The 23875-nt window shown below is 43.4% G+C and overlaps 1 protein-coding gene and 1 pseudogene across 1 annotated transcript in view; both read left to right on the top strand.

The window, feature by feature from the left end:
* Nucleotides 1-23875, top strand: part of LOC106020903 (NACHT, LRR and PYD domains-containing protein 1a-like) — a 65662-nt gene that overhangs the window by 17569 nt on the left and 24218 nt on the right. Inside the window, 5 exon segments of the mRNA XM_013111425.3 lie at nt 11072-12725; nt 16425-16595; nt 17345-17515; nt 18680-18769; nt 22958-23049. Of these exon segments, the coding sequence (XP_012966879.3) occupies nt 11072-12725; nt 16425-16595; nt 17345-17515; nt 18680-18769; nt 22958-23049 (2178 nt within the window).
* Nucleotides 4353-7647, top strand: LOC110340444 (annotated as a pseudogene).

Genomic DNA, 23875 nt, shown 5'->3' with positions numbered 1-23875 from the left:
TCTTGTCTCCGTCTCTCAAATCTCCTGTCCCCCCATTCTCACCCCCTCCCCTAGGGTCCCTGTTGATTGGCCCTGCAGGCTGGGCGTCTTTCTGAGATGGTGTTCCCTCACTCAGGATGGTTTCTTCCAGTTCCATCCATTTTCCTGTGAATTTCAAGATTTCATTGTTTTTTCCAACTGCATAGTACTCCATTTTGTAAATGTACCACATTTTCTCCATCCATTCTTTGGTTGAGGGGCATCTAAGTTGCTTCCAGGTTCTGGCTATTACAAAAAAATCTCTGTTATGAACACAGTTGAACAGACATCCTTGTTGTATGAATGTGCATCTTTTGGGTATATGCCCAAGAGTGAAATTGCTGGATCTTGTGATAGACTGATTTCCATTATCCTGAGAAACCAACATACTGATTTCCAAAGTGGTTGTACAATTTTGCATTCCCACAAGCAATGAAGGGGGGTGTTCCCCTTTCTTCACATCCTCTCCAGCATAAACTGTCATTGGTATTTTATTTTAGCCATTCTGACAGGTGTATGGTGGTATCTCAGAGTTGTTTTGATTTGCATTTCCCTGATGGCTAAGGATGTTGAGCATGTTCTTATGTGTCTTTCAGCCATTTTAGATTCCTCTATTGAGAATTCACTATTTGGTTCTGTACCCCACTTTTTATTGGATTATTTGGTGTTTTAGTGACTAGCTTCTTGAGTTCTTTGTATATTTTAGAAGTCAGCCATATGTCTGATGTAGGGTTGGGGAAAATCTTTCCCATTCTGGGGGCTGCCATTTTATCTTGTTGGCTGTGCCATTTGCCTTACAGAAGCTTCTCAGTTTCAGGAGGTCCCATTTATTAATTGTCAATCTCAGTGTCTGTGCTGCTGGCATTATGTTCAGGAAGTGACTTCCTGTACCAATTTGTTCAAGGGTACTTCCCACTTTCTCTTCTAAGAGGTTCCGTGTGATTGGATTTATTTTGAGGTCTTTGACCCACTTGAACTTAAGTTTTGTGCATGGCAATAGATAAGGATATATCTGCAATTTTCTTCATGTCAGCATCCAGTTATGCCAGCACCATTTGTTGAAGATGCTTTCTTTTTTCCATTGTATAATTTTAGGTTCTTTGTCAAAAATCAGGCGATCAAAGCTGTGTGGATTAATATCAGGGTTTTCAATTCTATTCCATTGGTCTACATGTCTGTTTTTGTGACAATACCAAGCTATTTTCATTACTATTGCTCTATAGTAGAGTTTGAAATCGGGAGTGGTGATACCTTAGGAAGTTCCTTTATTGTACAGGGTTGTTTTGGCTATCCTGGGTTTTTTGTTTTTCCATAAGAAATTGAGTATTGTTCTTTTAAGGTCTGTGAAGAATTGTGCAGATATTTTGATGGGGATTGCATTGAATCTGTAGATTGCTTTTGATAAGACTGCCATTTTTACTATGTTGATACTACCTATCCAATAGCATGGGATCTTTCCATTTTCTGGTATCTTCTTTTATTTCTTTCTTTAAAGACCCAAAGTTCTTGTCATACAGGTCTTTCACATGTTTGGTTAGAGTTACCCCCAAGATATTCTATGTTGTTTGTGGCAACTGTAAAGAGTGATGCTTCTCTGATTTCTTTCTCAGCCCATTTATCATCTATATATAGAAGGGCTACTGACTTTTTTCAGTTAATCTTGTATCCTCCCACTTTGCTGCAGGTGTTTATCAACTGTAGGAGTTCCCTGGTAGAATTTTTAGGGTCACTTAAGTATACTATCATATCATCTGCAAATAGTGAAAGTTTGACATCTTCCTTTCCAATTTCTATCCCCTTGATCTCCTTTGTCATCTTGTTGCTCTAGCTAGGACTTCAAGTACAATATTGAAGAGATATGGAGAAAGTGGACAGCCTTGTCTTGTTCCTGGTTTTAGAGGAATTAAGTTTAGTTTCTCTCCATTTAGTTTGATGTTGACTGTGGGCTTGCTGTATATTACCTTTATCATGTTTAGTTATGTTCCTGTTATCCCTGATCTCTCCAAGACCTTTATCATGAATTTGTGTTGGATTTTGTCAGACTTTTTCAGCATCTAGTGGGATGATCATGTGGTTTTTCTTTTGGAGTTTGTTTATATGGCGAATTATATTAATGGATTTTCTTATGTTGAACCATTCCTACATCCCTGGGATAAAGCCTAATTGATCATGGTGGATGACTTTTCTGATGTGTTCTTGGATTCGATTTGCCAGTATTTTATTGAGTATTTTTGCATCAATGTTCATGAGGAATATTGGTCTGTAGTTCTCTTTTTTAGTTGTGACTTTGTGTGGTTTGGGTACCAAGATAATTGTAGCCTCATAAAAAGAGTTTGGCAATGAACCTTCTGTTTCTATTGTGTAGAACACTTTGAGGAGTATTGGTACTAGCTCTTCGAACTCTGGTAGACTTCTGCAGTGAAACCATCTAGCCCTGAGGTTTTTTGGGTTGGGAGACTTTTGATGACAGCTTCTATTTCATAAGGGGTTATACATCTATTTAAATTGCTTATCTGTTCTTGATTTAATTTTGGTAAGTGATATATATCTAGAAATTTTTCCATTTCCTTTAAATTTTCCAATTTTGTGGAGTACAGGTTTTCAAAGTGTGACCTGATGAATCTCTGGATTTCCTCAGTGTCCGTTGTTATGTTCCCCTTTTCATTTCTGATTTTGTTAATTTGCATGTTCACTCTCTGCCTCTTGGTAAGTTTGTATAAAGGTTTGTCTATCTTGTTGATTTTCTCCAAGAACTAACTCTTTGTTTCATTGATTATTTGTATTATTTTCTTGGTTTTAAGTTTATTGATTTCAGCCCGCAATTTGATTATTTCCTGGGGTCTACTCCTCCAGGATGAGTTTGCTTCTTTTTGTTCTAGAGCTTTCAGTTGTGCCATTAATTCTCTAGTGTAACTATTCTCCAGTTTCTTCATGTGGGCACTTAGTGCTATGAATTTCCTCTTAGCACTGCTTTCCAAGTGTCCCATAAGTTTAGGTATGTTGTGTCTTCATTTTCATTGAATTCTAGGAAGTCTTTAATTTCTTTCTTTGTTTCTTCCTTCACCCAGGAATGATGCAATTGCACATCGTTCAATTTCCTTGAGTTTGTAAGGTGTCTGCAATTTGTGTTGGTGGTGAATTCTAACTTTATAGCATATAAGATATGTGGGGTCATTCCAATCTCTTTTTATCTGTTGAGGTTTGTTTTGTTGCCGAGTATGTGGTCGATTTTAGAGTAGGTTCCAAGTGGCACTGAGAAAAAGGTGTATTCCTTTGTGTTTGGATGGAATGTTCAATAGATATCTTTTAAACCCAATTGATTCATGGCTTCTGTTAGTTCCTTTGTTCTTTGTTAAGTTTGTCTGGTAATCCTGTCCAGTGGTGAGAGTGGGATGTTGAAGTCTCCCACTATAAGTGTGTGGGGTTTTACATATGATTTTAGTTTTAGTAATGTCTCTTTTACAAATGTGGGTGCCTTTGTATTTGTTACATAGATTTTCAGAATTGAGACTTCATCTTAATGGATTTTTCCTGTGATGAATATGAAATGACCTTCTTCATCTCTTTTGATTAATTTTAGTTTGAAGTCTAATTTGTTAGATATTAGGATAGCTATAATAGCTAGTTTCTTAGGTCCATTTGATTGGAAAATATCTTCACAACCATTTGCTCTGAGTTTACATCGGTCTTTGAAGTTGAGGTATGCTTCTTGTATGCAACAAAAGTATGGATTCTGTCTTCCTATCCATTCTGTTAGTAGCCTGTGTCTTTTTATAGGTGAGTTAAGACCATTGATATTGAGGGATATTAATAACCATTGATTGTTAATTCTTGTTTGTTTTGGGTTTGGTGGTGGTGGTGGCATTATGTGTGGATACTCCCCCATCCATTTTTTCTTTTGGCTTTTGGTAAAGTGGGATTATCTATTGCCTGCATTTTTGTGAGTATTGTTAACTTCCCTGGGTTGGAGTTTCCCTTCCAGTACTCTCTGTCGGACTGGATTTATGGATATGTATTGTTTAAATACAGTTTTGTCATGGAATGTCTTGTTTTCTCCATCTAAGTAATAGAAAGCTTTTCTGGGTATAGTAGTCTGGGATGTCATCCGTGGTCTCTTAGTGTTTGTAGAACATGTATCCAGGACCTTCTAGCTTCCAGAGTTTCCATTAAGAAATCAGGTGTAATTCTGACAGGTCTGCCTTTATATGTTACTTGGTCTTTTTCCTTTTCTGCTCTTAATATTCTTTCTTTACTTTGTATATTTGGTGTTTTAATTATTATGTGGCAAGGAGACTCTTTTGTGGTCCAGTCTATTTGGTGTTCTGTAAGCTTCTTGTACTTGTACATCAACCAATAAGAAAAAGATATATACAGAAGAGCATCCCCCACCAAATGCTGGTGCTCAGCTCACTTTATCTTTTTATTCGGTCCAAGACTCCAGGCCTCAAATAGTGCCACATAACCTATCCATCACATGTCCTCCCCGGGACATTTCTGCTAGGTGCCTTGTTTCTGTGACATTGACAATACTAGCCCTCATGCCATCTCACAGGATTATTGTAAGAGTTCAAAATGTAAGTGTCTGAAGCACAGTGGGTGTCGGGGAACTGGCTGTTTCTTCCCTGTTCTTTCTCACTGGGGAAGCCATACTCAACACCTTCACCAAACTTTTATAGCCACATCCCCAGACCATGAATTTCTAGACCACGAGTCAACCATCAAAGGGGTTGTCTGAGAACTGGGAACCTCCTCCCAACCTGTAGCACTGCAATCAGGATGCTGTTAGGACAAGGTGGCCTCCAGCTGAAAGATGAAATTCACTGCTCAGGTGAGATGAGCTCCTTAAGGAGCCACAAAGGTGTGAGCAAAGATTCAGTCCCCTGGGGAAATGTGCACAGGTGTAGCACCCCAGACCTGGAAGCCCTTGGCACCACCCTAGAAATCCTGTCCCTGGAATCTCACTGCTGGGCAGGGCACCACTACCACCAGGCTCTTGGAGTTGAGGACAGTGTCTTTGCCAGCACAAGAACACAGCTGGCTCTCTGGGCAGGGAACTGACAGGCAGGAGAATCCATTAGCACAGGATCCCTCATCACTCACTTCCCATTGGTCACAGGGTCATCAGGTGTTTGCTGAGAACCCACTCACGTCAGGCCCTGTGTCCAGGGCTTCACTGGCTGCCCACTTGTGCTTAAATCCTCCCCCCCCCACCCACACACACACACTTGAGAGGGAAATGGCTGTTTTCTCACCTTGGGGACAAGGAAAGCAAGGCATAGAGAAGTCGAAGAACTGTATTCAGCCTTCACTGTCGCAATTCACACACTTCACACCTCTGTCACCCTCTCTCTGACATCAGAGCAATGAGGGCAGCTACTCTAAAGCCAGGAGAGTACAGACTATGAGTGCCAAGGGCCTGACCTTGAGCAATACTGCCTCTGCGCAGCAGAAGATACCACCTTCACAATCTGAGCTACACTCGGAAAATAAGCATTCCTTCTACTGCCAGCTTGAAGTAAGCTTGTAGAATCCAGGGACTTAAAATATGACCCAGGCTTAAAAGACATCAACTCACTTAATCAGTCCCACCACTCCCCCATTCAGAACAGAAAGGGAAAAAGAAAAATAGGAAGGACTTGAGGCATCTATAGAAACACACAAATGCAATAACATCTGTGGAATTCAGTAGCCTTGGAAACAAAAATTGCAACTATGAAGATTTGAGGAATAAGAAGTCACTGTAACTGAACAGCTCATTGGATTAGAGGTTCCTGGCATGCAGGGTGGTTGAAATGGCTTCTCTGTTACATATTATCAATTACAGGATGAATTATAGGACTACATCATGCCCAGTGGTTTGGTTTTTGTTGTTTATTTAGAACATGTATTTTAAATTATAGTTCTGGTGTCTGGAAGTCCAAGTAGAGACTATGACTGCTCAGCTTTTAAAAAAACGAGACTTACACAGTGTGGCTAGCAAAATTAGCTAGCACTGACTCAAATTTCTCTAATGGGAAAGCAACAGACTACAAGAGACTGAACTATATCTGCCTCTATTTCCAACAAACTCATGTTTAAATTTTGCTCGCAAAAACATCTGTGAAATTTTTATTAGTTTTTTTAAGTTAATATAAAATTATAGCAAAAAAAGGAACCTGAACTTTAGTAACGTAGCTGGAACATCCCAATCGGTGGTGGGAGCAGTGGAAGAAGAGATTTAATCTAGTATATTTTCTGTGGTTGTTGGTTGTTCACTAGTCTCATGGTGATAGAAGCTGCACACTTTTCCAAAGGGACGGAGAAACTGCAAGGGATCTGGTTCTCCAGGCAGCATTCCGACACAAGCCAGGGATCTGGGGATCTTGGCACCATCTTGAGATCTGTGTGGGATTTCCTTTTGAAGGATGTGCAATGCTCAATCATACGTGTGATGAAGACGTATGTTTGTCTCCAAGAGATGTTTGATTTTGAAGAGATGTGGTACCACCCAGTTACTGAAAGCACCGGCTCCCCTGTTGAAGCTTGCTAGGGATTACAATGGGTTTGACTCCATTCAAAGCTTCTTTTATTCTCGTAAGAATTTCATGAAGCCTTCTCACCAAGGGTACCCACACCAAAATTTCCAGGAAGAAATGGAGTTTCTTAATGCAGTTTTCCCAAATGGAGCCGCATATTGTATGGGACATATGATTTCTGACTGTTGGTACTTATATACTTTGGATTTCCCAGAGAGCCAAGTAATCAATCAGCCAGATCAAACCCTGGCAATTCTGATGAGTGAGCTCGACCCAGCTGTTATGGACCAGTTCTACATGAAAGGTGGTGGGACTACAAAGGATGTCACTTGTGAGAGTGCAATTTGTGATCTGATACCAGGCTCTGTCGTGGATGCCACACTGTTCAATCCTTGTGGCTACTCAATGAATGGAATGAAATCAGATGGGACATATTGAACTATTCAGGTCACTGCAGAACCAGAATTCTCTTATGTTAGCGTCAAAACAAACCTAAGAAGGGCCTCCTATGATGACCTGATCAGAAAGGTTGTTGATCAGAGTTCTAAATGTTGCACAGTGCTTTCTTCACCCCCAGAAGATTAAAGGTTTTAAACGTCTTAATTGCCAGAGTGCTATGTTCAATAATTATAATCTTGCTTTTACCAGTTTTGCTGAGAAGCAGCAACAACAGCAGAGTTGATTAAGAAAAATGAAGAAGAAAAATCGCAAAAAGAGAAAACACACAGGTGGTCCTGGCTGCTTTCTAGATGTTGATTGTGGGGGCCAGGTATTTCATGGGCACCACCATGTGGTTGCAGAAAGCCCTGGGTGTAACCATTTTGAAGTGTATGCATTATTATATCAAGGAGTTAGATATCTTGCATGAGTGCTCTCTTCTGTGTTTAGGTGTTCTAAGCCACTCTTGCTATGGAATTCAAGTGCGTGTAGAAAAGAACTTTGATTGTATGAATCTTTACAACACTTGTGAAAATGATTCAGTTTGCTTTATGTATAGTGCAATACTTCTGCAGGCATCGTCCAGAATCCCCCACAGACAAAGCTTTCGTCCTCATTACATGCTGGCCTCACCTGACCATCTGTGACTGTTCTATTAAATTGCTGCCAAAATTTTTACATCTTTACCTCCACTTTCTAGAGCATATTCTCTACTAACGTTTTTCAAAACCAATTTTTTTTCTTTTTTGGTTTTACAAGACAGGGTTTCTCTGTATTGTTTTGGAGGCTGTTGGTCCAGCCTGGACTCAAACTCACAGAGTTTAATCCCGAGTGCTGGGATTAAAGGCGTGTGCCACCACCGCCCGGCTTCAAAACCCATTTTTACTTCATATAGGTGTTTTATGCTATGGTGATTAAAGGTTTTCTTCTACAAGCTGAGTCCTTGCAAGAAAATGCTGATTCCAGTTATTGTTTTGTATTCTACCATTTAGTAGTTGTTCCTGTATTTATAGCCCTATGATTGATTTCTTCTCTCACCAACTGTGTCTTTCTTTCCCTCTTCCTTCAACCCACCCCCCCCATTAAATCAATACACTGTTACACTGGGCTTACAAGTACCCCGCTGGAGGGAGTTTGGAGATGGTACCTGGCTTATTTTTTTTTAGACATAAGAATTTGCCTTCTTATTGACATGAACTGTGAAAGATAAATGACAAAACTAAATGTATCAAATGAAAAGAATTTTCTCTCCAGGTGTGGTTAGCAGGGAGAACCCACTTAAAAAATCACTTTATGAAAACAGTAGGCTATGCAGTGCACTTTAATCAACTTTAATGGAGTTCCTGCCATGCTTTCACAAACTTATTAAGTAGTGAGTGACAGGAGGAAGTCCACTAAGTCAAAGCAGATATTTGATCCTGGACATTCTGACCCCAGTACATGCAGTCAACTTTTAACCTGTTGCTACCGACTTCTACTAAAGGAAAAATTGACTCCAAGGAGAGTCTGTAGCGTTTCCATCTGTGACTTAGAAGTTGTGTGTTTTTGTGACTCCTGTGAGCTGTTCTGACTTCACCCATTCCTGTGTGGTCTTCTTTTACCATGGTGTTCACATGATCAAATGAATGACTGCCCAGAGTGAGGACTATCCAGGTTACTCAGCCAGGTAGCAAATGTATGAACACACAAAACAACAGAATATTCTGAAATAGGTAAGGGAACTAGAAATACAGGCTTTCAAGGGTCAGCATGTTCATGGCATTTGCAATATTATGGCATCTATACAGCTGGGAGAAGAGCAAAATGGACTGAATTTTCTATTGCCCTTGTACTGTTTTCTTGGTAGTTTCTGAACTGATCAGTGATGTTTTGTTCCTTTACAATGAAACACATTTTTAGCATTTCTAAAAATTGAATCTACTTGATTTGGAATCAAGTGGTTGGAACTTATCTAGATTTTTACTTTAAACATGTTTTTGACTGAATGCTTCCCTGGGAAAGCCTCCAGTCAGCTTTATCTGTTTGATTCTGTATTGAGCATAGCACCTAATGTTTTGAACTGCCATTTAAAGTACCGGTGCTTACTTAATCTGGATTTTGTAACCCAGTAGATTTTGTTGGTTTGAGGTCTGATTCCCCAATCTGGTAGAATTTATGAATTCTAATGTTGAAATTTGCATAGGGGGAAAACTTAGAAAACAAACTATAGATTGAATAGTGATCCTAGTGTGATTACAGGAGGGGAAGTTTTGGAATAGTGATCCTAGTGTGATTACAGGAGGGGAAGTTTTGGAATAGTGATCCTAGTGTGATTACAGGAGGGGAAGTTTTGGAATAGTGATCCTAGTGTGATTACAGGAGGGGAAGTTTTGGAATAGTGATCCTAGTGTGATTACAGGAGGGGAAGTTTTGGAATAGTGATCCTAGTGTGATTACAAGAGGGGAAGTTTTGGAATAGTGATCCTAGTGTGATTACAGGAGGGGAAGTTTTGGAATAGTGATCCTAGTGTGATTACAGGAGGGGAAGTTTTGGAATAGTGATCTTAGTGTGATTACAGGAGGGGAAGTTTTGGAATAGTGATCCTAGTGTGATTACACGAGGGGAAGTTTTGGAATAGTGATCCTAGTGTGATTACAGGAGGGGAAGTTTTGGAATAGTGATCCTAGTGTGATTACACGAGGGGAAGTTTTGGAATAGTGATCCTAGTGTGATTACAAGAGGGGAAGTTTTGGAATAGTGATCCTAGTGTGATTACAGGAGGGGAAGTTTTGGAATAGTGATCTTAGTGTGATTACAGGAGGGGAAGTTTTGGAATAGTGATCCTAGTGTGATTACAGGAGGGGAAGTTTTGGAATAGTGATCCTAGTGTGATTACAGGAGGGGAAGTTTTGGAATAGTGATCCTAGTGTGATTACAAGAGGGGAAGTTTTGGAATAGTGATCCTAGTGTGATTACAGGAGGGGAAGTTTTGGAATAGTGATCTTAGTGTGATTACAGGAGGGGAAGTTTTGGAATAGTGATCCTAGTGTGATTACAGGAGGGGAAGTTTTGGAATAGTGATCCTAGTGTGATTACTGAAGGGGAAGTTTCGGTGCCATAGTTTCTCTTCATTGGTGTTGAACTTTTAGTCAGTTTGAAATTTATTTCTGTACCACAATGTAGGCTTCAATAAAAGTTTGCTAAATTGTCTAGCTAAAAAAAAGTATACAGGCAAGCCAGTGCCTGCAGGAAGAAAAGGAACCCCTTCCCCTGAAAGCGTGCCCATTCTTAAAACAAAAGCATTGATCAATTAATAAGGGCCCTGCCCCTATGACTCCAAACACACTAGACCCTTATCCTCTTACTGCTACACTGGCAAGTGAGTTTCTACATGAGTTTCAGTGGGAACAAAAATACATCCAAACAGGAGCCACAAACAAGGCTTGTTGTTACCATTAATATCTGGAAGGCAGTACAAAATAAGCCTGGGGCTGCCAGTCCTGGGGACAGAGGCAAGTCCATGACCTGAAACACAAACTATAAAGCATCCCAAGATTATGCCTTCAGACCCACAATCTCAGAACTTACAAAATTGTGTTGTCAGGATGGCAACAGTGGGGACCCAATGGGATCTGTCAGGAGCAGAAATTGACTCCGCTGTCTGAAATCCCCCCCCAGTACTCCATGACCTCCTGCAGGAGAAACCACAGCCCCAAAATTACAGATGGGAAAACTGAGCTCAGGGGAGCTGGTGGATCATTGCATAGACTGAATGAGTTGTGTCTGTGAACTCTCCCTTTATTCTCAGACCCAAGACCAGGATTGACACAGAGCAAACACTTACAATTATCTTGTGTGTGGATGAAGGTCATACAGAATTATTATAGGTCGAGTGACAACTTGAAGGAGGTACTTCTGTTCTAAAGCTCACACTATTTGCACTGCACTGTTCAGGACATTCCAGCACCCACAATCAGTCTGTTGTACAGCTTAGACAGATGCCTAAATTCATCCAGCTATTGAAGGGTGAAAGGAAGAAAGAAAGGAAAGAATCAAAAAAATAATTCTACTGTGTACACTTGTGCTCCATCTTTCTTCCCTAATTTATGATTCATTTCAGACAAGCATCAGATTGGAAGAAGAGAGAATCTTTACCAGACTGAGTCCTGGAAAACAAAGGATTTGCTCCAAAATTTCACAAAGCTACTACTTCTACAAAAATCTTATCCAAGAAGGTTGGAGACCTTAGCCAGGAAAAGCTGGCATAAAAGCAAAGGAGAGGATAGAAAACATCTGATTGAGATCCAAGACTTATTTCGCCCAACTCCAGATACCCAAGAAGAGCCTCAATTAGTCATATTAGAGGGAGCTGCTGGGATTGGGAAGTCAACACTAGCCAAGCAGGTGAGGAGAGCCTGGGAGGAAGGCCAGGTCTACAGGCATCGCTTCCAGCATGTCTTCTACTTCAGCTGCAGAGAGCTGGCCCAGTGCAAGCAGCTGAGTCTGACTGAGCTCATAAGCAAAGACCAGCCTGTGCCCGCAGCTCCCATCAGAAAGATCCTGTCTCACCCTGAGAAGCTGCTCTTCATCCTGGATGGCATAGATGAGCCAGCTTGGGTATTGGAGGAGAAGAATCCTGAGCTCTGTCTGCACTGGAATCAGCCACAGCCAGTGCACAGACTGCTGGGAAGTTTGCTGGGGAAATCTGTCCTGCCTGGGGCGTCCTTGCTCCTCACAGCTCGGACCACAGATCTCCAAAAGTTCATTCCTTCTTTGGGGCAGCCACGTTGGGTGGAAGTTCTAGGCTTCTCCAAGTCTGGACAGAAGAAATATATCTACAAATATTTCACAGAGAAAAGAGAAGCAACTGCAGCTTTTAGCTTGATTAAATCAAACCCAGTGCTCTCAACACTGTGTGTGGTGCCCTGGGTGTCCTGGCTAGTCTGCTCTTGCCTGAAGCAGCAGATGGAGCAGGGGAGAAACCTCTCACTGACCTCACGGACCACCACAGACCTCTGCCTGAAATACCTTTCCCAGACTCTTCCAGGTGGTGCCCTGGGGACCCAGCTCAGGGAGTTATGCTCACTGGCTGCTGAGGGGATCAGGAGAAGAAAGACCCAGTTCAGTGAAATAGATCTTCAGATCCAAGGGTTAACTAAGGATGGCATTGCCTCTTTCCTGAAGATGGGTGTCCTGCAGAAGCATCCTAGCTCTCTGAGTTACAGCTTTGCACACTTGTATCTCCAGGAGTTCTTTGCAACAATGTCCTACATTTTACATTATAATGAGAGAAGTGGTTATGTGGAAAGTATTGTAGAACAACTGAAGAAATTATATGGGAGACATGACCTGCTTGAGGCACCCACCATGGGCTTCCTATTTGGTCTTTTGAGTAAACAGGGGATTAGAGAAATAGAGAAGATCTTTACCTGCAAGTTGAATTCAGAGACAAAGTTGAACCTGAGGTGGCACCTCCTAGAGGAAACCCTTTGTCATCAACCATATTCTCTGCATTTACTCCATTGTCTGTATGAGATCCAGGATGAGGAGGTCCTGACAGAAGTGATGCACACTTATCAAGGAACAAGGTTGCATGCCCCAGTGGATGTGACACACCCAGTGTTCCAGACAGGAGTGAAGTACATGGTGGTCCAGACAGACATGGACCTCATGGTGGTCACTTTCTGCATTAAGTTCTGCCGCCATATGAAGAGGCTTCAGATGAATAGTTGTGAACAGCAGGGACCAATGCGAACTGCCCCTAGGATGGTTCTGTGAGTATCCAGACACAGCCCTCTCTCCAGCTTCCCTGTGGATCCCATGAGCACACATGTTCTCAGCACCAGCAGCACTCTTAGCTGGATCCAGGGCAGCAGGATGCAGGTCACCAGTGACATCCAGCTGCTGAATCTGACCACTTTCTCTGCTTGCCTCTGTGTGCTATGTGTTGGGGCTATGAGCTTTTATCTCTCCCTATGCCTCAGTGAGGACCACCCACCTGCTCTGATTCAAATCTTCACACTTCACGAGGTTCAATTGGCCCACAGTTCCTGGTACTCTCTCTTAGCATCTTTTACTTATGAGAAACCACTCATTCAGCTCCTACACTCACCATCCCATATCCCCAGTGACAGTGACTTCCTACTAACCTCAGGAGGCATATGTGTGACCATCCTAATGTTTTCCCTGCCCAGAGACTTCCTTGTATGTGTCAGTGAAGATGGTGTGGCCCTGGCACTCTGCCTGAAGGACTCCTAACTTCCCACCAATCTTAGCGCCAATGTAAATCTCTCCTTCCAGGTTCCCCCTACCACTATGCAGAAGTGGTGACCCCAGATCAATGTCTGTCTCTCTCCTCTATAAATGATTCATTAAACACTGATTTCATGCCAGGCCCTGCCAGTCAATCACAAGAGGAAAAATTCAGTTTCTGCCTTAAGGATTTCAACACTGGGAGAGAAGACAGACACATACCCTAATTACATAGGGCATGACTCATACAATAACCAGGAACATACCAGTTATCTAGAGTTGAGGACTTTGTCACCAGTCTGAACACAGTAAGAGCTATGTGAAAAACAAATAACTTAAAAGTAGTAGATCAAAGGTTAGAGAACAGGAAGAGGATGAGGAGAGAAAAGAAAATGGGTCAAAGAGAATAATGTAATCAAGCTGTGTTTCACACATATAGGAAGTAATCTAAATGACTCTCATTTTAAATTAATAGGATGAACTAAAAGACACATGCTTACTGTAGAAGAGTGAGAATTTTATCAGTTATCAAAACAACAAAAATTAATATCCTCCAGAATTCCATTCCTCAGAGAGGAAAGCATTAAGAATTGGGGTAGCTGAGCTTGGTCGTGCACACCTGTCTTCCCAAACTCAGAAAGAAGGAAGTCCCAGGCCAGCCTGGGCTACATAGTTACTCATTTAGTAAAGAGATTGCCTGGTGTGTTGGCTAGTTTTCTTTTGCTGTGTTAAAACACCATGGCCAAGGCAACTTATAGAAGAGTTTATTTGGGCTTATGGTCCAGAGGGATGGGGTCCATGGCAGAGGGAAGGGTTGTACTGGGGCAGCACTGAGAGCCCATTTCTTGAACCACAAGCAGGAAGCAGAAAGAGTGTGCTAGGAATGTCTCAAGGCTTTGAAATTTTAAATCCTACCCCCAGTGACATAGTTCCTCCCACAATGCCACACCTTCTAAGCTCCCCCAAAGAGTTCCACCAATTGAGGACCAAGCATTCAAATGCCCATGACTGGGTTACATCTCATTCAAAACACCACACCTAATACGCCCAAGACCTGGGTTTGATCCACAACATGAAAGAAAAAAAATGTGATATGCCCTTTAATCTTTTCTCTATATGCTTTTATATGGGAACAGTGAGCCACACAATATCTCTTATCTTATATTCACATTTATTTTCTTTATGAGTCAAGGCTGTCTTCTCTGGTTACTAAAGGTCTAGTACATTACCTTTCTGAATAATCTTCTGATATTGCCTCAGGAGAATACCTTAGTGAATTGGATTTTTTCCTGTTCTTGGCCAGTATAAGTTGTTTCTTGGTGTCTATGGTCATAAAAAGTGAGCCTTGAAGGGTCTTGATACAGAGGTTACAAGTAGAGTGGCCTGCTGTGGAGCTTCAGAAGAATTCTGAGTAGGCACAGAGACAGAGACCAGTGAGGAACGCCAGCCTGCTTGCAAAGGACAGTGGCCTTAGGAGTCTGGGGACAACCCCATGGAAAAAGGAAAGGTATTGGCTGCTAGTGAGAAAGTAAAATTGAGGGGAAAAGTCAGACAAAGCACAGGGAGATCCTAAAGGAGGCCATTGTGCACAAGGAAAACAGAGACGGACCTTGACCAAAGTCAAGGAATCAAAACTAGCAGGGTGAGCAACTTCTGTATTATGGCTCATAAATGGCGCCTCATGTTCTTTGAATAGCACATTCTGAAGTTCCTTTTTCAGTCAGTGTAAATACTTAACATGCATCAAAACCGCCGTCCTGTGAAAGCTCGGCAGGTGGCTCTGCATTTGAGACCACTTTCAGAGGGGGTGCGTCCATTCCCAGCACCACGAAGCTGGCTCACAGCCACCTTTAACTACAGTCCCAGGGGATTCAGTGCCTGCTTCTAGCCTCTGCAGGCTCCTGCATGCATATAATGCACACAGAGAAGCAGCATGCAAGCACACATATAAAGTAAAGAATAAATGAAGCTTTTTAAAAGTTTAGTGTTTGGTTTCCCTAACATTCTTTGATTTTGTAAAGTTAAAACATCATATACTTTCTGTTTCATCCAAAGTTGGCCATTTCTAATATGTGTTTTGAGATCCGTGAGGGGTTTTAGTGTGTTTCATTGTTTTGTTTGGAGTGTTTAGGATCTAATGTTGCACACATCAGGCACAGAACTACTCCCAGCCCCTTCAGATTTGTAGCTTAGTCAGGCCTAGAATTCACCATTCTCCTGCCTTTGTATGCTTGGTTTCTAGCATTAAAGGAATGCCTTATCACTCAGGATGATTTCTCTCTCTCAGTCTCTCACTCTGAGTGTCTGTCTGTCTCTCTGTGTCTGTGTGTATATCTGTTTGTCTCTCTATATATGTGTCTCTTTCTGACTCTCTGCCTATGTCTGTCTGTGTATATTTACCTCTCTGTCTGTCTCTCTCTGTCTCCTTGTGTGTCTCTGTCTCTCCCTGCCTCTATCTATCTATCTCTCCATTTCCCCCTCCTCTTGAAAAGATGTGGGGGACATGTGAATCAACGTATCTGTGGTGTTTATAACCATGTTTATAATGATGGTCAACATCCCATCACACAGTTGTTCTCAACCACCTCTCCTGAGCTCTCTTCCCATCTCCCCTTTCCAGTTTTCTTTTATGAGACTTTAGAATTGTATTCCAAAGGAAGCCGGGCGGTGGTGGCACACTCCTTTAATCCCAGCACTCGGGAGGCAGAGGCAGGCGGATCTCTGTGAGTTCGAGGCCAGGCTGGACCGACAGCCTCCAAAACAATACAGAGAAACCCTATCTCGTAAAACCAAAAAAAAAAAAAAAAAAGAATTGTATTCCAAAGGAGACCAGGTACATTCACATGAAAAGGAAGACAGCTATCTGAATTACCAAGGTCCTCCATCGTACCAGGCCCTGTGCTGGGCACTATCGACTAAAAAGAAAATATGTCATTCACCTGTTCATACCCTATGGGACACCTAGACTGAGTCAGAAACAGACACACAAAATGAACACACAGCATGCTATGATAAGGATGTAGGTGAGGAACCACCCAGAGGAGAGGACCCAGATGTTGGGGCGAAGAGGCATGTAGAAGCTGGGGGTGACATATGGAGGCCTGGTGCTCAGGCAAGAGAAACCTAATCTGTTGTGTGGGGCTGTGCACCTCAGATCATGCATACATGAGTCACATCCCTCATACCTTCTCCCTCCTTTTCTCTGTGTCTGTCTCCCTCAGGTCCAGGTGGACCCCAATCACTAATGCCAGTTGGCAGGTTCTCTTTTCTACACTTGAGTTCACAGGAAGCCTGGAGGAATTGGACCTAAGTGGAAATCCACTGAGCTTCTTTGCACTACTGAATCTCTGTAGGATCCTGAGATACCCTGGATGCCACCTAAAGACACTGTGGTGAGTCTGGCCTGGGTTCTCCTCTGAAGCAGGGATGGACAGCAGTAGAGCAGACACAAAAGCGGAATCTAGGATGAGGCTTGGTACTCATCAAACATTCACCAAACCCTCTTGATCGCACTTGTAACAGAGGTCAGAATGTTATGATAAATAAATGGGTTCTGTTGTTGGGGACCATGGGAGACTGACATTCATCAAGGAGCCCCACTAGCTATTGCTAAAAACAGACCCATAAAGTCTCCAGTGGAGCAAACTTCCTGAGGAAGTGGCCACAGGAGAACTGAAGAACACAGAGGAAGAGGCTAAGTGAAGCAGGAAGGAAGAAAGCTCCAGACCCAAGGACAACATCTCCCCATTTCCTCCTGCTCTCTGCTATTGTAACCAGCCTTCTACTCTGTTTCTATAGATGTCATCTTTACTAAGATTTCACATGGCAAGTGAGATCATGTCCTATTCTATGTCTGGTGAATGTCACTTGAAATGGCTCTTGAAATAGACCAGTGAGTTGTCCTGGGCCTCGTGGAGCTCTGCCATTGCCAGGAGCAACAGAGCAGTGGTCCCCAAGCTGTTCTCCACTGCTCCTTATGCTCAGCTGTGGGAAGCATGGAATTACACACCCAGACTAGAAAAGGAACCCCAGAGAGCTGAGCACTGCTAACACAGCGTGCCAGGCTCACCAAAGGAGACCTGAGCTCAGTTCCCAAGAGCAGTGAGCCCTGGAGAGCTGATGGTGAGCATCTCCCACGCAGGCTTGTCAACTGTGGCCTCACATCCAGACACTGTGAGGACCTGGCCTCAGTGCTCAAGGCCAGATCCAGCCTGACTGAGCTAGACCTGCAGCTGAATGACCTGGGTGACCATGGTGTGAGGCTACTGTGTGAGGGGCTCAGGAATCCTGCCTGCAATCTCAGAATCCTGAGGTAAGTAAGACCCCCAAGAGTCCCTCTGGGCAGGAGGCAGGGGAAGGGACACAGTTGTGTTACTAGATGACAAGACATAGGAAAAAAGGAACAGATAATGTGTAGACAGCCTGACTCCTGACCAGCTGTGCCACTAACACCCTGAGACTTGGGTAAGTCACTTTCTTCTCAGTTTCCTCATCTATCAAATGGAATGTCATACCCATCCCATGGCTTATAATGACACAATATATACATATGTAAAAACAAAGATGATACCAGGTGGGTAGCATTGTACAATTATTTGCATTAGCAAGGCTATTATCCTAGCAGACTCCCAGGTTTGCCTTATTCCAGGACAGTGCTACTATTATTTATTCATTCATGAAGCATGCATGCATTCATATCAGGCCCCTGTGTGCCAAGCCCTGGTCCAGGCACGAGGGATACAATCAAACACATGTGGCTCTGTCCTCCTAAAGCTGTGTGGGAAGAGACAGACATAGGTCACCTATGAGCCATGATTCAGTATTGACAAGCTCTGTTGAATGCTGTAAGGTCAACAGTATGATGAGAATCCAATGCTCTGAGAAGACCTGCTTTATTGAATGACCCAGGAGGGCTTTTCTGAGGTCTGATAGAGAAATAGCGCTTGGTTGGGCCGACCTGTGGACAACAGCCCAGGAAAAGGCAGAGTTGGGGAAAGCTCTGGAACAGAAAGTGGCTTGGAGACTTGGGGGGCCATGGGATTTCACTATAAGGGCTTGTGGAAATACTCTGTACAGAATCCCTAATGGAGTTAGGGACATGACCTCCAGCTACTAGGAATGATGATGGCTACTCTGTGGCTCTTTGTCAACCTGAGTTCCCTCATCTATGGCCATGTTCCCTTCCCTGGGACAGTCTGTTTCCAATGACTGACCTGTGTGGAAGGTTATAAAGGGCCAGCTCCTCATTTCAGTTCTGGAATGTTCCAAAGGTCCTCACTCAGGATTCAGATCTCCACATCTCCATCTGCTCACCCTGCTGCTCTCCATCCTTTGTCCTGGTTTTGGCTCAAGAAGAAGCCTTAATAAGTCTCCTCACTGACTCCATCTACAGACAACAGATCCAGTATCCTGGACCCTGAGGTCTCATGATCCTGTGGTGGATCCCAGAACAAGCAGCCCCCTCTTGTGCTTGCAGGCTGGACCAGGCCCCTCTCAGTGACCAGGTGATGATGGAGCTCAGGGCTCTGGAGGCAGAGAATCCACAGCTGCTCATCTCCAGCACATGGTAAGTGGTGGACACAGAACTCCTACTGGCCAAACCAGGCCCTATGTGTCTGCTCCAGAGCTGAGGTGGGAAAAGGGTCCTGAAGCTATAGGAAAGACAAAATGAGCCAGGAAGAAACCAGGGAACCACAGCAACCAAAGTGAGGAAGGGTTCTGTGTGTTGGGAGATTGTATGATTTTTTTCCTTTTTTAATAAAAATGTAATCATATAACATGCCTACATAAGTTCTTCCACAGGAAAAAAAAGAGTATATATGAAAGGTAAGTTAGTGGTTAAGTCCTCTGGGTACAGTAAGTGTGACAATGGTAGGCACCAGTAAACCCAACCACTGCAACACTGAAAACAGAAACCACACTTTAAAAAGATACAGGAAAAACTCTAAGAGAAAAGCAAAACACTATGGCTATCACTGTCCAAACCACCATGCTCACATGCACTCATACACACATGAGTATGTACACACGCACACACACACACGTGCGCACACACACACACACACTGTACTGTGGGATATAAAGCCTCAGGTCAGGAAAGTCATTTTCCATCCCTAGGAGCTGTGCTGAAGCCCCATGTTCTCTCCCAGTTTAGTTAATTTCACGAACCCCATCTGTCCTCAAGTTCCTACTTGTTGTGCCACATGGGAAATGAAGGGTCCTATAGACATAGGACAGTCATCCATTCATTGAACAAATATTCTAGAAAGACCAACTGTGCATCATACTCTGTTTTCGGGTCTGAGGGCACATCAATGAACAAGGCAGACATGGCCCATCATTTTTTATTACTGGATACCAGCAGTGAGGGACACTTGCTCCCCCACAGCCCACAGAATTATACCTGAAAACCCTGTGAATGCAGTGGTTGGCTGTCTGACCTCACCCAAAGCTGAGGTGAGCTCCCAAAGATGAGAAATATGGGGTTGATCCAAGAAGAAGAAATTTCCAAGCAGAGGCAGAGGATCAGGAAGCAGAGAGAGCAGCTCCACTGAGGAACAGGAAACCATGTGTGAGACTATCTGTACTCCTTTGCCATCACCTGAGAGCTCCACAGAAATGCAAGTTCTTAGGCTCCACTCCATCCCTGCTGACTCAGAGTCTTTGATGGAGCAGATTCCTCAGTGAGCTTTCTTTTTTTTATCATTTTTTATTTTAATTTTAAATAGCTTGTTTTACATGTCAATCCCAGTTCCCTCTCCCTCCCCTCTTCCCGCACTCCCCTTCCCCCCCTCCCTCCCACCCTATTGCCAAATCCTCCCACATAGGGGATATCTAGAGTCTGTCATTTTACTCTTGGTAGGGTCAAGGCACTCCCCTAAGAGTCCAGGCTGAGAGAGCATCTCTCTTTGTGCTATAGGCACATGAAGATAGTTTGTATACCAGGGATAGACACTGATCCACAGCTCAGGGCCCCATAGGTTGCCCAGGCCTTCTCACTGACACTCACATTTGAGGGGTCCAAATCAGTCCCATGCTGGCCTCCCCACTGTCGGTCTGGGGTCCAAGAGCACTCCCCTGTTCAGATCAGCTGTCTCTGCTGGTTTTGCCAGCCCATTCTTTGCCAATTTGCTCATCACTCCTCTCTCTCTGTCACTGGGTTCCTTGGGTTCAGTTCAGTGATTAGTTGTGTGTTTGCCTCTGCTTCCATCAGTCACAGGATGAAGGCTCCCGGATGGTTATAGACATCAAGTTCATTATCAGGAATGGGCATTCGAGGTGGTCCCTCCACTATTGCTTAGCTTGCCAATTGATGTTATACCTTTGGATCACTCGAGGTCACTCTGGTGCCTGATCTGTCTTCGATCCTATGATTCCCTCTTCCCCCTATTCTACCCCCACCCCCTCAGCTTCCTGTTCCCCCATGACCAACTCCCTTCCTCTTTACCCCCTCTATTCTTCCCGGGTCCCACTCCCCCCACCCCTCGCCGTGTTCCCCATCCATTCAGAGGATCTTGTCTCAATCCTCTTCTCTTGGGTACTATGCATATATGCATATCTTTTAGGTTCTTTCCTGTTTCCCAGACTCTCTATCTGTGGAAGTGCAGACTGGCACTATCCTGATCCATGTCTAAAATCCATATATGAGTGAGTACATACCATGTTTGTCTTTTTGCGACTGGGTTACCTCACTCAGGATGGTTTCTTCCAGTGCTATCCATTTCCCTGCGAATTTCAAGATTCCATTGTTTTTTCCTGCTGAGTAATACCCCATTGTGTAAATGTACCACATTTTCTCTATCCACTCTTCAGTTGAGGGGCATCTAGGTTGCTTCCAGGTTCTGGCTATTACAAACAATGCTGCTATGAACATAGTGGAGCAGATGCCCTTGTTGTATGAACCTGCCTCATTTGGATAAATGCCTAAGAGTGGAATTGCTGGGTCTAGTGGTAGATTAATTCCCATTTTCCTGAGGAATCTCCATACTGATTTCCAAAGAGGCTGTATGAGTCGGCACTCCCACCAGCAGTGGAGGAGTGTTCCTCTCTCACCACATCCTCTCCAGCATAAATTGTCTTCGGTGTTTTTGATTCTAGCCATTCTGACAGGAGTAAGATGGTATCTCAGAGTTGTTTTGATTTGCATTTCCCTGATGGCTAAGGATGTTGAGCACTTTCTTAAGTGTCTCTTGGCCATTTTAGCCTCCTCTATTGAGAATTCTCTATTTAGTTCTGTACCCCACCTTTTTATTGGATCCTTTGGTGTTTTGGAGACTTGCTTCTCGAGTTCTTTGTAAATTTTGGAGATTAGCCCTCTGTCAGATGTAGGGTTAGTGAATATCTTTTCCCATTCTGTGGCCTGCCTTTTTGTCTTTTTGACTGTGTCCTTTGCCTTACAGAAGCTATTTAGTTTCAGAAGGTCCCATTTGTTAATTGTCGATCTCAGTGGCTGTGCTACTGGTGTTAGGTTTAGGAAGTGGTCTCCTGTACCAACTTGTTGAAGAGTATCTCCCACTTTCTCTCCTAAAAGTTTCAGGGTGGCTGGATTTATGTTGAGATCTTTGATCCATTTGGACTTAAGTTTTGTACAAGGCGATAAACATGGATCTATCTGCAGTCTTCTGCATACCAGTACCCAGTTTTTTTGGTTTTTACGAGACAGAGTTTCTCTGTATTGTTTCAGAGGCTATCGGTCTGGCCCGGCCTCGAACTCACAGAGATCCGCCTGCCTCTGCCTCCCGAGTGCTAGGATTCCTCAGTGAGCTTTCTAATTTAGCCACCTGTCCAGGTGACATTTAAGCACAGTGATTTGAGAGCCACTGGTCTAGATTTGAGCAGGAAAGGGTGACATAGGAGGGCCTGGAGGGGGATAGGAGTCGCAGAAAGAACTGTGAACCATCCTAAGAACCTTCTGTTTCTCCCAGAGGAAATTAGAGGCATTTCAGCACTTCAAGAGTCATGAAATGGAATCTCCACCCACTTTTTGTGGTCAGATACTATGTAGAAAATGGGCTAGAAGGGACCAGATCAGAAGCAGGGATACCTGCCAGAGGATGCTGCAGTGGTTCAGGACAATGCTCACTCCATCCTGGGACAAGAATGGAGTCTGCAGAGGGGGAGAATGGAGAACAGAAAGGAGAGAAATTAGAAGTTAGAAGGTACTGTCTAGGTAATTAGAATTCAGGGTGAGTGATTATTTGTTTTGTGCAGCTATGACACAATGTCTGACACTGGGCACCAAACATAAAGAACTGAGATTATTTCTTGCAGTTCTGGATAGAGGTAAGGGCCAGGGCATGGACCCTGCATCTAGAGAATCCCTTCTTCCTCTTCCATCTGATTGTGCAGCTGGGAAGGATGAGAGTGAGAGGCCAAGCTGGCTTTAATGACAAGTCCTGTCAGGCCACAGGAATCCGCTCCTATGATGATGACATTAACCCCTTCATGAAGGCAGAGCACTCGTGACCTCATTGTGTCTTCTCCTTCATCCTATCAGCCCTGTGGCATTGCGGATTAATTTTCTAATAAGTAAACATTGGGGGACACATTCAAATTAAAGCAAAGAAAGGGTTGAGATGAACTTGTTCAGGCAACATTGATGCCTGGGAAGATGGGGGCCTTCATAGAATTCTGTTTCAGGGAAGAAGCATGAGTTCAAATTCAGATGAGTTGGATTTTATGTCAGGATATCATGTACACAGTCCTGGTTTCCTGTTTCTCCTGACATCTGAGGGAAAAAAATCTCTGTGTCTAGGAAGCCACATGTGATGATTCCTACTAAGAACCCAGATGAAGAAGAAATGGGTGACAGCCTGACCTCATTCAAGCAGCAGAGACTACAGTCAGGTATGTGAAGGGTTCAGACCCAAAGATTCATGCGTCTATACTATAGGATGAAGAAGAATCTTCATCATCATTTCTTTCTTTTTGTGTAAAATCATTTTATTTCTTTCTTTTTATTTATTTGTTTTTACATTCCAACCAAAGTTTCTCCTAGCTCCTCTCTTCAGAGTTCCTTACCCCCACTTTTCCCCTTCCTGCCATTTGCTCCTCCTCCACTGTTTCTCTTAAGATTCATATAGGCTGGCATCCCATGGATATCAGACAGCCATGGTTATATTAAGTTGTAGTGAGACTAGGCACCTCTTCTTCTAGTAGGGCTAGATGAGGCAATTTGGCAGGAGGAATGGGTCCCAAAAGCAGACAACCAAGTAAGAGACAGGCCCTGCTCTCACAGTTAGGAGTCTCACACGAAGACCAAGTTACACAGCTCTAATATAGAAAGAACCTAGGACAGTCCCATGGGGGCTCCCTGGTTGTCAGTTCAGTCTCTGTGAGCCTCTATGGGCCCAGGTAGTTGGTTCTATGGGTTTCTTTGTGGGTCTTACAATCCTTCCTCCTCCTCTTCTGCAGGATTCCCTGAGTTTGGCCTAATGTTCGGCTGTGGTTCTCTGCATCTGTTCCCATCAGTTGCTGGGTGAAGCCTCACTGATGACAGTTGGGCTCGGCACCAAACTATGAGTATAGCAGAATATCATTAGAAATAATTTTTTATTTATTTTAAATAGCTTGTTTTACATGTCAATCCCAGTTCCCTCTCCCTCCCCTCCTTCCGCACTCCCCTTCCCCCCCACCATCCCACCCTATTGCCAAATCCTTCCACATAGGGGAT

The sequence above is a fragment of the Mesocricetus auratus genome, unplaced genomic scaffold, assembly GCF_017639785.1.
Source record: "Mesocricetus auratus isolate SY011 unplaced genomic scaffold, BCM_Maur_2.0 Super-Scaffold_100007, whole genome shotgun sequence".
Classification (NCBI taxonomy): Eukaryota; Metazoa; Chordata; class Mammalia; order Rodentia; family Cricetidae; genus Mesocricetus; species Mesocricetus auratus.
This window is presented reverse-complemented; position numbering and strand designations above follow the sequence as displayed.